Below are 14322 nucleotides of genomic sequence, written 5' to 3'. Positions count from 1 at the left end.
AACATGTAGTTGATTTTGCTCCTCTCCCTGTACACTGCGTAGACGTGTCAGCTACACTATGCACTGGATAGTGAGTTGTACAGAGGATAGAGTTATCCACCCTTAGAATAACTGGGCCTAGGTTAAAAAATGGCGCAATACTTATCAATCCGTAAGCTGCAAATACCACGTCAAAAAATACGAAGAGGGGAGGGGGACAACTGAAAAAAGAAATATTTCAACTTGCAAAATAATTCTCGTTTAATTTTAATCATTGTAAGCTCACAACTTCTAAGTTTAAAAAGATAAACTTCTACATTAAATCAAAGAAACTATCACGTATTCGACAAGTTTGAAAATGTATACAATTAACAATACTTCCCCTCGTTTATTGCTAAAACGTTTTACAAAATAATGACAATGATGACGTGGGGTGTTTAAAATTTGTAGGCCACTGAACTGACATATTCAAATAACATCAAATATGAAACAACTACTTTTCTGCGTGAAACGTTATCTGCCGAGAAGCCGTGAACCGTTAATTGCCAAATAATAGTTAACCGTTAAACGAGACTCGTGCTCTTAGTTTGCCGTAACCTTTTTTATTTTACTTATAGAGCTCAGCCCAATATTAGATAATCATGCAACTGGATTATCATTGATTGTTTCCTCGACCCAAGTCGTAAGAACCATCATGTCGGAATACACGCCGAATCTGTTCGGGCGTGCGCAGCCAACTCCCCAGCTGATGATACCCATGAGATACCACTTGTTATTTCTCGGGCAGACCAGCGGTCCTCCACTGTCTCCTTGGCATGAATCAACTCCTCCCTGGGAGAAACCTGCACAGCGCATGCGTTCTGTAATGATTAATCCGGTGTCGTTGTATGCTTGCTGGCAAGTGTCACGTGACACAAGAGGAACTTCTGCTTGCTGCAAAATCTAAAAAACAATCCTCCTTTTAACCACCGTAACAACAACAAATTACCCAACAAAGGAACACAAAAAGAAAAATCTATAGTTATCTTTTTAGTAACACCGGATGGAAAGCTACAGCAATTCTAAAAGTTTGTGTGACTAGAGGCCGTTTCGCGCAATTGCAGACAAATTTGGAACCATCTGCTATTTTTCATCATTAGTTTGTCAATTGTTGCAAAACAGAAGTGCGAACTACGCGCGATACGTTTTGTCACTTTAACACAAAACAATCGCAAAAACGAGTGCGAACAATTTGTTTGGGCTGGGATAAATGTTGTCTCAACGGACATGGCTTCAAAGGGGCCGTTGCCCTGCCCAATAGCAGGTCAATTCCGGACAAACCTGTCGAGACTTTTTTTTAAGATTTCGGTGACATTTTAAAACTTGTCCGCAAGTGCAAATCGTCGCAATGTGACAAGACTTCCCAACAGCCAAACAAATGCTGTACTTATTTGGCGTGTCCAAAATGCACGGTTCTTATAGTTTAAAATTCAACATATTCCTCTCATTCTTCGTAGTTACTAAATGTTTCAACCTCTTTCAATTTATACATTTCTATGTGAGGTGAAACGCTTGTTCAAGTGAAACCATTCCCCGCCAAAAAAAATAAAACATTCCATTATTATTTATCTACCTGTGATAAATTTCCGCCCTCTGTTGTTGTTCCCCACCCAGTGATGTAACAATTAGTTCCAGGAGCAAAGTCCGTTGTGGGAAGACAGACAGGTCTCACGTTATTGTTGAACTGGATTGGGTTCTGCAGTTTGATCAGTGCTACGTCATAATCTAACCCGGTATTGAGCGGGTCAAAATCAGGATGTTGGATGATCATGTCAATTGGGATAACTTGCTCCTTTCCCTCAATTACACCAAGATCATGTTCGCCTGTCATAATGGTAAACAAAACGTTTAGTTACAGTTAGCCGGTTAGTTTGGTAATGAGAAGAAAAGCTGCTTTGTATGTTTGCCTAAGATAGAGGCTATATATAACTGGGAAATTGAAATTTTCGAGTAGGATTGGGCCTATTCACGCTTATTCGCACATTGATATCAAACAGAAATGTTAGATAGAAGCTGTTTATGAAGTTTTTCGATGCTTGGGATAGTAGGTTATGCAATAAAGTAGACTTAAAAAGAGACAATACATTTTACATGGCCAACACTGCAATAACCCATGGACACTACGCCACAGAATGTCCAAACCTTAGCAGGAAAACGACTTTTGTGCATTAAAAATAATTAATGACATAATTCTGGCCAAGACGTGCGCCTATTACCTACGACTACGGTGAAATCTATTGGATTATTGGTAAAAAGAAAACAATGAGCTGCTGTAACGATCCAGTGCGGGGACAGAATGGAGCCTCCACACCATTGAGGGCGTTGTGTCAGTCGCAGGTCCAAATTCACTTGCCATGGCCAAGACCCTGGTGTTGCGTCTGTGCCCCCTACAATTCTGCCCCCGGCCTTTCTCCTGCCACACTCCACGTTCCCTAGTTATGGGAAGAAATTTAAAATAACAGCTCATAAACACACATTCTTTAATTGTTTGTTATGATTATTTTCTCAGATAGTCACAGAAGTAGGACGTGGCTTAGAGCTGCAAAATGCACGAAGCAGAAAATCTTAGCGGAGAGTTACATGAAAGTGTCGACTTGTTTTGATTTTATTTTTTTTGTAAGTAATAATGCAACAAATTGATACAGCTTACACTAAAACGTACACGATACGTATACTACCACTTACACTATATTATCGATGCCTAAAATACATAGAAACCGCCTACACTGCAAAAGTACAGTACAATACACATTTAAAATTATAAATGCTTTTAAAAAACATTACTTAACTTACATCTTAATACAACATTAAACATTTACCATTACTTAAAAACGCTTACATTTCTTATAAACCTTTATGGAGTGCAGACGTTTGAGAAAGATCTAGCACGACACAGATGACATGATAAAAAGCAGAGGCTCCAATATCTCAAAATAAGACTTGAGTAAGTTGTGCGTAATTCTAGCACCTACCTTCTCATTTTTATTTTGGATAAACCATTCAGCACTGGAGACAAAACATAAGATTTGATGCTAAGCGTGGGAGGACCCTTTGCCAATGTCAAGCGCCCGAAAAAAAATAAAGCACGCACGGAAAAATGTGCAAATGTCAAGTCACAATTAGTTTGGTATTGCTCCTTCTTATATACTGTGGTTGTAGGAGTTTTTTTTTAGCCAATTATTAGAAATCACAGAAAACTCTGTAACATTTTTCCACCTTTAATGAAAACCTACTTTACTTTATTTAAATGACAACTTTGGTTGGTTATTCTACTTACCCTGATTAATGCCTGTACCATCAGTTATTGGTGACAAAGTAGTCGGCGCAACTAGAGAATATAACACAGAAAATATTAGGTAGTCATACCTCGGTTATGCTGTTTTACGTTTTTTCTTCATAAAAAGACATTTAAAGTTGCACTAGAGGGGAGGGTGGGTGGGGGGTCGAAAAAGTTTTAAGGCATCGTTTTTATCAGCCGCAGCTGTTCCTTTTAGAGGAATATAATAAGAGTGGTATAATTTTGTCTGTAATGTTTTGTATTTTATGAGTTTACAGTTTATGTATCAGATGGTTATCACCTTGTTTTGTGTTGTTAGAAAGTTCTGCTCTGTAGTATTGTGTACCTTAGCCGCGCTTAGCAATACCCCTTCACAATATAAACCGAAAAGCAAAATTCCTTTCGATAATAACCTTTCAGATAATAAGCCTTCCGAAAAATAAGCTCATCAAAACCTTATTGAGATAATGTAAGCCCAGGGATAATCAAAACGGGCATTTTAAGGTATAACATAACGATGGCCCTTGACGTAGGTTTTGTTTGTTCTAGTTTATACAAAAAGGCCTACATATACAAACCTGCCTGACGTCTGTTTCTGAATTTGTGCTCTCCAAAAGACTTCAAGGTATCTGAAACACGTGTAAAAGACGACTTCATTACCAAGAGACGTCTTATATGAAAACGCTAACCGATAGCATGTTTTAAAATTTGTTAATGGATTGATAAGGTTAACGGATCTGTTTTCAATGTAAGATTACGAAAATCATTAAATAAATTCTTTATTATCGCACCTTAGGCTAAACAAAAAAGTCTGCAGAGAACTAGAGAAAGCTTTTTCGTTTAAATGAACTTTTAAATAAACGTTTCTTTCATGTCTAGCGCCTATTATTATTTTAAATTAAATGCCCGTATATACTGAAGCTAAGCGACGGAGGGTAAATGCATTTTCATTATAAGTTACAAAAAAACTACAATAGCATCATCTGAAATCAAATTGAACTCGATGTCTGATTGCCGAGTCATTCAGACTTTTTAAGGCATTCTTAACCTGTTTACAAATGCTCTTAAGTTGTTTTTCACAGCAATGATCTTTTATTTATTTTATTTTTTTATTCGTTTTGTAGGTGAGGTGGGGTCGGTTAATGTAGCACTGGTTTTACACACGCACAATTAGACAAAAATTGAAAACGCCGGAGAAGTAAACTATCAGCAATAAAATAGTAGATTTAACAAAACTTACCATCAATTACGTTCTTTAGTTGTTTTTCCCTTCCTTGGCTAATCTCAGTGAAGGAAAAAAGCAAAAACAGAGCAAAAGTTGCAAAGAGCTGGTTAGATATGACCAACATTTTGCCTGAAGAACGTCTTGCGCAAAAGTGACCAGACTAAGTTTGTGCGAGGCTGGAGAACAACAACTCCATTTAAACTAACTTCTGATATAGGCCTGCGTGTATACTTATTAAAAAGGGACATAACAACAAGGTTTGTTATGTTTCCAGCAAGAGTGATATAGCTTGGTCAAGAGTCATAGACGCATATCAAGATTGGTATATTATGGAGTTCATTAAGATCGCTATCAGAAATACAGCAAGATTGCTATAAATACATTGAACTTGCATGATATCGTAAGATTCATAACAAAATATCGGTATTATCAGTCATATTTAGATTGGTGATATGTTAGCCCAAAATACATAATATACTAATCAATATATTTGCGATAAAAATACATAAAATAAATTACTATATTTAGAGAGGTAGCCACATCAGCTATAGCTGCTTTTTCTTGGAGGTCCTCTATCCAGGTCGAATTGAAATTTGGAAAAGTTAGTTTTGTGTAGGGAGGAAAACCGGAGAACCCGGAGATAAACCCTTGGAGTAAGGACGACAACCAACAGCAAACTCAACCTTCATATGGCACTGGGACGGAATCGAACCCATTCCACACTGGTGGGAGACGAGTGCTCTCGCCACTACGCCATCCATGCTATATGTAAAACCGAAATTCCAGCTTCCTGACTAGTTCAACATAGGCAGCTTATCCGTTTATATATACGCGTCCACTGAAAAGGGATGCGCGGTGTGTTTAATGAAATTAAAATTATACCTACATTCCTGAGAATTAATACCAACCAAAAACAAAACAACAAAAATAAGTTAATTAAATAAAGCAGCACAGCTCAAAAACCGGAGAAAATATTTTTTGAAACGCAACTGCTATAATTTTTTCATGAAGTGTTGACATTTTACCACAAGCCACTTAAGTTTGAGTTTATTGTTTTTTTAGTTCTATTTCGAGATGATTTTGCAATAACACCAGGGCCGAAAATTTGGAGTTTTTTCTGAATTTTATCAAGAAAATTGCGAAACCTGATTGGTTGATTAATTTGGCGATTCTCCACTATAATATTCCTCTCTTGAACTATCCGACATGAAGTCTGAAATCAGCGATTTCGATCATTTATCGCGCTTGTAAAGTGTCGGGCACATGGCAATGAGCGCATATAAATTTGTCTAAAGCAGAAATCTGGACGTCTGCGCATTTGATATGGATCACGTACCCTCTTGTATTCATATCATAAAATATAGATGTATATCAGGATCTTTATTCGGAGATGCCCTACAATGTGTCACCCACTTCTACTTTTTTGGCACTCGTGATGAGAAGTTTAATAAAGTATCATTCGATGATTCAAAGTGGCGTCCAAATTGTTTTGTGTGTGGAGGAGATAGCTTTTATTTTTTCGTTTTCCTTCTCAATATTACAGCGAGGTAGTACTTATCAAGAAATGCGACACCAATTGGGCGGGCACGTTCGTTTCCGTAGTGAGAAACCCTGGTCAAATATTCTCATTTGTATTTGAAGCTCTATACCCACAAATACTCTCAAATGAGATTCAAATAAATTAGCAAATGATAATAATCATGATACTCGACATCTTATCCCAGATTGACTAGATTAAAAACCCGCGAGTAAGAACCTAATTTTTAAGAACCAGTTAGGCTAAAATTTGCCATTTAGACCCCTCTATGTAAGAACCTCTTTAGCCTAAAATTTGGAAGCCGGTTCTTATTTTCTATATCCAAATTTATATTAATAAAAGTTTTCTTTTCTGTTAGAGTTGTTTTTTATTGGACAAGGCATTGCAGTATATGATGTTATGTTCTGAACATAAGGACTTCAAAATTCATGTAATTAGTGCTTCTATATTATTGTCATATGTTCCACAAACACCGTAGTTATGTGGCAGGCAAATTTCACATAAGGAAAAGGCTGAATACCACTAAAAATTCTATTAGCAACAATGTGTACTTTTCTTTGGAAAATAAGAACCTACTAAGAGCCTATAAATAGCCTAAATTTTGTTAGTTACCATTTATGTAAGAAGCTGTTGGCTAACTTGGGAAAATGCATGTTCTTACTAGTGGGTTTTTACTGTATCTTAAATTACTAAAACACTGAGTAACACAGAGTATTGATCTGTTGATGATTCAGACAGCCCACCTAATAGTGACCCAATAATCGGTAGTTTTTCCTAAAACCACTGTCACTGTACTCGAGATTCACCAAATGAACGATAAATAACGTGACCATGTAAAACTGAATAATCTCTTGAGTCGTAAATGCAAGTACGCAAGTTTACGTTTCAGAACTTGTGAAAACTTCACTGCTCTGTACGTGATTACCCACAGGATGCTTTGCAATATCTGCAACTGATAAAAATTCCACTTTCATTTCACGTTACAATACCATGAAACTTATAAGGACTATGGGAAAAAAAACAAACTGATTTCCGAAAGGCTTTAGATAAATTTATTCATGTAAAATTGGGCAACCGATGGTAGAAATTAAATTTTCTTTTTATGTCAGGCGTTTATTCGGGGCCGGTGTCCGTATCACGACAGTTTTTTAATGAAAATTTTAGCTTCGCTTTCTGCAATTTTTGGTCCACTAGAGTGAGAGATAATTTTAAAAAAAAAACATCAAAAAAACAGGAATAAATTCTCTCCATCTTCGTCTGTAGTCAATAAGTTCTATTACAAGCAAGCACTTCAAGTCGCCTTCAGTCGGATGTTTAGATATATAATCTTTATTTTACATGGACACTCATCAGTTATAAAATTAATCATTACGTTAAAAATAATGTTAAGCTATACGGAGTAAAATATTTCAATAAAAAGCTGCTTTCCACGAATGCCGTGCCTTAGAGTACTTGTTTCTTGACTAAACCTTTAAATTGCCCAAGGGAAATTGCTTGTCTTACGCCATATGGAAGACTATTCCACAGAATGGCGCCACTATAGCTTAAGCTATTTTTGTAACAGTTCGGTGGAGTGTACACATAACCATAGATTGCAGCACCAAGGCCAGAGTCTGCCCACGGGGTTTTTCTTTTCTTCTTAGCTTTTCTTTCCTCAGTTACAGCTATTTTCTCTTTACCCATCCCCCTCCCGTTGCGTTCACGCTCGTTCAAGTCCACAGCGGTTCATTTTTTGGTCGCAAGAAAATAGGTAGCTAATGGAGGCGTTGCGGGCCATAATTCCATTGTCTTTATTTCAAGAACTGTTTCTCCTTTCTGAAAGTAGCTTACCGTAGAGAAAGGGGGAACCGCTTTTCTTCTCCTATTTTTCTCCTTCCCATCACCCCTCGCGCTCGTTCCAAGCTGCTTCGCCTTCACCCAGTTCCCTCGCCCTTCGCGCTTCTTCCAAGAAAAGCCTTTGGAGGAGGAAGTATCAAAAGTATTTGGACCAGGGGCAAACTTAATGAACCCATTCAAGGTAATGAGGCTCCAATATGGAAAGGAGAAGGAATTATCACTGATGGTAGCCTCCTCCGCAGGCGTCTCAAATTGAAAAGAACGAAGATCAAAGGCCCTTTGGGCTGTCTCGTGTCACTCTTTTCAATATGTGTAATTTGCGATTTCAGTGTTAAAACCACGAGGTATAGCCTCGTTTTGGTGCTCAGCTTGTTTTCGTTCTATAATTTTATAAAACGATTGTTCGTTTATAATTCTTTTTGATGTATTGACTGGGTCTTGTTTCTTTTGCTTTTGTAAAGTTCTCAGGCTCAAAGGCTAGTTTTCTACCAGGTAGTTTTATTTCGTCTTAAACTCAACTTGACAGTTTCAATGCGCTAAGGGTGCAGAGGATTATAAAGAAGGGGCATTCCAAATTAGGAAGAATGTGGTATATGCTGAAAAGTAAACAGATCAATGTAAGACATTGACTTTGATCAGTAGTAAAGAGTATTCTTTGCTTGCACTCACGTGACTTTCGGATTACGTGTGACTTCCGTCCGCCATGATGGTGTTCCAAATACCAATATGGCGGACGGATGCCAGTCACAAACACAAGTGTTCAGTCGAGTTTTTCCCAGTTTCCTGCCAGTTTCGCGTCCTCAAAATGCCTATATGCCTGATCGTGGGTTGTTCTAGAAAAACTGGTCGAGATAAGGGAACACGATTGTATCGATCACAACTGAGTTGTGACGAATCAGGGCCAGAAGTTGAAGAGCTCAGCATTGAGCGAAGGCGAAGATGGATCTCAGCAATAAGCCGCGATGACCTCACAGAAAAAGTCTTAAGTAACGATAGGGTTTGTGATCAGCATTTTCATTCTGGAGCCGCAGCTTCTTCGTGGGACCGAAAGACCGAATTTACATAGAACGGCAAATATTAAATGTACAAATGTCACGAACGTAGGAGTCGTGTCGGCCCGTCACCTTTCAGACCTTTATTTACTAAAGAAAACCAAATACCGGCAACTGATGAGATCCACACGGAGGATCAAAACCATGGTCTTGCCTGAACTGAACCATAGACTCAAAATAGTCAACAGACTTGCGCGTGAAAGATTTCAAATCTATATTTGAATCATGTGGTGCCAACGTAACGCAATGAACAAGGGAGGTAAAAAGTCCTAAACATCGAGCTAAAAAGACAGAGCACTCGATCAAAATAATGCAAGAAGCATAGACTTTACAATAAAGAAGGTCTCTCTGAAACCAACCGGTCAGCTTTTTCATAGTAAAGCTGAAACAGTCTCTGGCGAAGCCGGACCAAGATTATCCGTGATAAGACAATACGTCTTGCATTAAAATAATGCCGGGCCCGGCGTCAATAAAATGCAAGTAGTTTACATTTTCCCGGAACATTCCAGATCTTGTCCTTCCAGGCCGGGCGAACATTTTGAGAGCCTAAAACACATCTTATAAATAGAATTTAGCCAAAACAAACTAAACAAGCACAACATGTGGCAGAATACAGATTTAGAGGTGCCATTCAACTCTACAAATGAAAACCACGCAGCGCAATGACCTCTAGACACTTCCTTGGCCACAATCTTACGGCTATATTCAATACATAATGCCTCCAAATAAAAAATTACCCTCAAAAAGAAGTCAGAAGCAAATAAGGTCGAAAGACTGAACTTAATATAGAGCGAGAAAAGTACAAATGTCACGAACGTAGGAGTCGTGTAGGCCCGTCACCTTTATTTTATACCATAAACTGCTCATCGGGAATAGTGACCGGATCGACTCCAACCTCGGCGATTTTTTCTAGATATCTTCGTTTAACGTGGTCGTCGAGTTTTCTGCAATACTCCGATAATACTGGAATCGTACTACAAAGCTCATCTATTGAAGGAACACGTTAGTTTTCCGGATAATCCATTGAAATTTCGAGTCATTCAACAACGATGGCATATAAACAGATAAACATATGTAAATTTCACCCGCGGTGGAACACCAATATGGCGGATACCCAAATATGAAAACATCTCTGACGTCACGTGCAAGCCAAGAATTCTGGTCTCGAATTGTCACTATTCGTTATCGTCGCTATTCAGGACTATTCGTCACTATTCGCAACTATTTGTTAGTATTTGCAACTATTTGTCATTATTTGTTACTATTCGTCACTATCCAACTACTATTCGCTACTACTGGCCGTCATTCACGACTTATCACATACTATTCACGACTATTCGGGAGTATTCGTACTATTCGCGACTATTCGCTATTCAATTTTTCCAGACATCTATTTAGACCAAGCCGCCATTCAACACAGGAGATGGGACTGCTCAGAAGCTTCTAAGTCGGAGAAGCGTGTACTCGACATCAGATTGAGGCTGTGAACATTCACTAGGCGACTATATCTCCGTTCTTGAGCCCAAGAAGCATATCAGACGGAAACTGTTTGGTGAAGAACATTCAGAGACTCCTGACAGTTATCTTTCAGTGGCGACTACGCAACATCCAGTTGGAGACTACAACTCCGCTCTCGAGTTCAAGAAGAATGCACTTGAAATAAGACGGAAACTGTTTGGTGAAGAACATCCAACGACCACTTGCAGTTACCATTCAGTAGGTGTAACACAGCATTCATTTGCCGACTACATGTCCGCTCTTGAGTCCAAGAAGCGTGCGCTTATATCAGATGGAACCTGTTTGGTGAAGGATATTCAGAGACAGCTGACAGCTACCATTCAGTAGGGGTGTTACACATCATTCACTGGGCGACTACATCTCTGCTCTGGAGCCGGATCCAAGCTTGTACTTGATATCAGTCTGAAACTGTTTGGTGAAGAACATTCAGAGATGGCTGAGAGCTATCATTCAGTAGGGGGTTACACAACATTCACTGGGCAACTACATCTCCACTTTGGAGTCCAAGAAGCGCGCGTATGATATAAGAATGAAACTGTTTGGTGAAGAACACTTACAGACTGCTGACAGCTACCACTCAGTAGGGGTACACAACATTCACTGGGAGACTACATCTCTTCTCTCTAGTAAGACAAGCGTGCACTCGACATCAGAATGAAGCTGTTTGGTGACTGAGGACACCCAAAAACGGTTGTAGCAATCGTCCAGTATTGTTTATTATCAGTATTGTTTCTCATTTTAAGCTCATTACAGGGTGAGTATACTGAATCATTACGAAAGTAAGTAAGTATATGAAACTTTATTTAAACAGGGTGGGTCATTCAGGTATAGAAAAAGTTATTATAAAAGAAAATGTTATGCTAAGCTATAAAAAGCTAGTATGTTATAAAGTTAATAAAGTTTTTATCTTATCTTTATCTTACGCTTGCAATATTTACAGGGAGTTCATTAAAGACTTTCGCGCCACTAAAAAGAAAGGTGTTTTTTAGAAGATATACCATTTCCGGGGATGGGGAAAGCAGAGACTTGGAACATTTTGCTGAGATAATATTTAGTCTTCTTTTTTCATATGCGGGAAATAAAAATGGCGAACATGCGGGAAAACAAAATGACAAAACACCCGGGAAAACAGAATGACAAAACAAGCGGGAAGACAAAATTAATGAAAACACGCGGGAAAACAAAATGACAGAACACATATTATTTATGATTTTTACCAAAAAAACGTGCTCTCTATTTTCGACGCAAAAGAACGCAAGAGGAATTGAGGGTTACTCGAATCACTCGTCCCCTACGTCACCTTCTTAGCCGACCGTTTTGCGCTGTTTTCCATTTCTTTTGTGATTCATTGCCCCCTTTAAACGATCAAAGAACAATATCAGAAAATAGAGTACAGTCGAACCCCTATTAAGCGGCCACCTCCTGTTTAGCGGTCAGTTACTGAAGTCCCGAAACTACTGTCAGTAAAATACTGTCCAGAAAAACCCCTCTTAAGTGGCCAACCCTATTAAAAAGCGGCTGCGGCCACCTTTTTGCCGTCCCGATGAGCGTTTTTCTATTGCTTTTGCCCCTATTTAGCGGCCAGTAAGAATGTAATTTACGATGTTTGGTTTTGTTTTCAACAAGCTCCGACAGATAAGAGTCAAAAGTGAAAGTGACGGCTGATAAAATTATTCAAACACAGGTTTATTGTCGTCTTCATGTGATTCCGTTATTCCTTTTCACGCTATATTGTATTGAAGAAACGAAACCTTTTTAAAATGTCTTATGCTAATTTCTGACGACCCCCTATTAAGCGGCCAACCTCTATTAAGCGGCCAGTTGCCATTTCCCCGAGGATGGCCGCTTATAGGGGTTCTACTGTATTTCATACATGTTTTTTGTGACGAAAACGCTGAAAATAGAAATTCCGGTATGTTTGTAACGAACGTTTTCGAAAAGTAAATAACACCAAGGTAAACTCACGCGGGAATACGTTACCGAGGTGTTTGCGTTCACACACTTAACTCTTTACCAAGGTCAATCTTTCATACTGTTTTCCGCGCGAAATGCGAAAGTGGATAATTCGAGGGTGCTTGCTAGCATCATCTCGCATTTATTATTCATACTGTTTCGATAGTCCTCTACTGCTTTGTTATGTCAGTGTTTCAGACACCGAAGAATTAGAAAGTGAAGAAATCGAAATACATATAAGAAAATGCACTATAGACCTTCCTTGACTTGTGTTGTATTTGATAAAACGCCAAATTTCCAAAAAAAGCTTATACTTATAAATCAGCAAGCCATTTAGCTTTCCACATTCTAAGAAAGACCGCGTTTTTGCTGCCTTGAACACACAAAGTTGACCTCCGGAAATCTAAACCTCGCGCCATCATATTAAATTTCAAATTTCTCTGTTTGTTTATTGCTGGCTCGCCTTAGCGAGACAGCACACTATTCTGGTAGTCCTGTGTGTGTTGGGTATTCTGTGTTGTGTGTGCGGTTCGGAGCCAAATTTTGGATGTCAGATTAAGCGCATGCGGTCTACGATTCTGTATATTTTTATTATGTCACACGATAGCGTGTATTACCGTTTGTCACACGATTGCTTGAAGTAGCGTTTATTAAAAGCATAAAGTAAATAATTGTTTCGTTGAAAACCGAATATGCTGTTGAATGCTTCTTTTTGTTAGAACCATTGTTAACCGAATATGGGCCGAATTTTAAGCAGCCCGACGAAAGTACAACTTTTTTTTTTGTCTTAGTACATTTTAGTCACAGCAAAAGGTCCATACATTGTAACGTTACAGAAATGCTTCCGATGTGTTTTTGGAGATAGGGAACAGCATCTGCTAAGTTCTTCTATTAAGCCTTTTTTATACTTTTTACCTTTTAATACGTATTGAACACCGTTATATCGTTGGGCGTATTTTAAAGCGAAATTGAATGCTATTTTCCCGCTTTTGCAAGCTGCTCTGAGTAACAACTTGTGGCATGTGACTGTGTAAATTTTTCCCTATTTCAGTCGCGAGACCATTGTTTGATTTTTAGGGAGATATGGAAAATTCATGTGCTCTATTTTTATTATGCCATTACGATTGTGTAAAACATTGAATATGGTGATTGAATGCGGTTATATTATTGCAACTGAAGCTTGGGTTAACTTTTAAGAAGCACGACAAAATTATTCTTTTAATAGCTTCAGTAACAGCGAAGAACAGCGAAAGGTTCTCATTATGTTACGTTACATGTGTATTAAATGCTTGCAATGTTTACTGGAGATAGGGAGAACATCTGCTTCATTTTATAATTGTACCTTTTTATACTATTCAGCGTTCAATGTGCTCTTGAACATCGTTACATTGTTGGATATATTTTAAAGCGAAATTGTATACGAAAGTACAACTTTTTTTTGTCTTAGTACATTTTAGTCACAGCAAAAGGTCCATACATTGTAACGTTACAGAAATGCTTCCGATGTGTTTTTGGAGATAGGGAACAGCATCTGCTAAGTTCTTCTATTAAGCCTTTTTTATACTTTTTACCTTTTAATACGTATTGAACACCGTTATATCGTTGGGCGTATTTTAAAGCGAAATTGAATGCTATTTTCCCGCTTTTGCAAGCTGCTCTGAGTAACAACTTGTGGCATGTGGCTGTGTAAATTTTTCTCTATTTCAGTCGCGAGACCATTGTTTGATTTTTAGGGAGATATGGAAAATTCATGTGCTCTATTTTTATTATGCCATTACGATTGTGTTAACAATGAATATGCTATTGAATGCGGTTATATTATTGCAACTGAAGTTTGGGCCAACTTTTAAGAAGCACGACAAAATTACTCTTTTAATAGCTTCAGTACCCCCTTCAGTAACAGCGA

General features: G+C 38.2%; 1 protein-coding gene across 1 annotated transcript; it reads right to left on the bottom strand.

The window, feature by feature from the left end:
- Positions 1-230: 230 nt before the first annotated feature.
- On the bottom strand, positions 231-4697 carry LOC144656583 (trypsin-1-like). Its single transcript, XM_078516803.1, has 6 exons — positions 4536-4697; positions 3874-3924; positions 3296-3346; positions 2235-2450; positions 1592-1842; positions 231-921 (listed from the first exon to the last, which is right to left on the bottom strand). The coding sequence occupies exons 1-6, from the start codon at positions 4642-4644 to the stop codon at positions 619-621; spliced, it is 981 nt and encodes a 326-aa protein (XP_078372929.1). The 5' UTR covers positions 4645-4697; the 3' UTR covers positions 231-618.
- Between the last annotated feature and the right edge of the window lie 9625 nt (positions 4698-14322).

This window comes from Oculina patagonica, chromosome 6 (genome assembly GCF_052425735.1).
Source record: "Oculina patagonica isolate OP01 chromosome 6, crgOcupat, whole genome shotgun sequence".
NCBI lineage: Eukaryota > Metazoa > Cnidaria > Anthozoa > Scleractinia > Oculinidae > Oculina > Oculina patagonica.
Note: the sequence above shows the minus strand (reverse complement) of the source record. Positions and strands in the feature narration are given on the sequence as shown.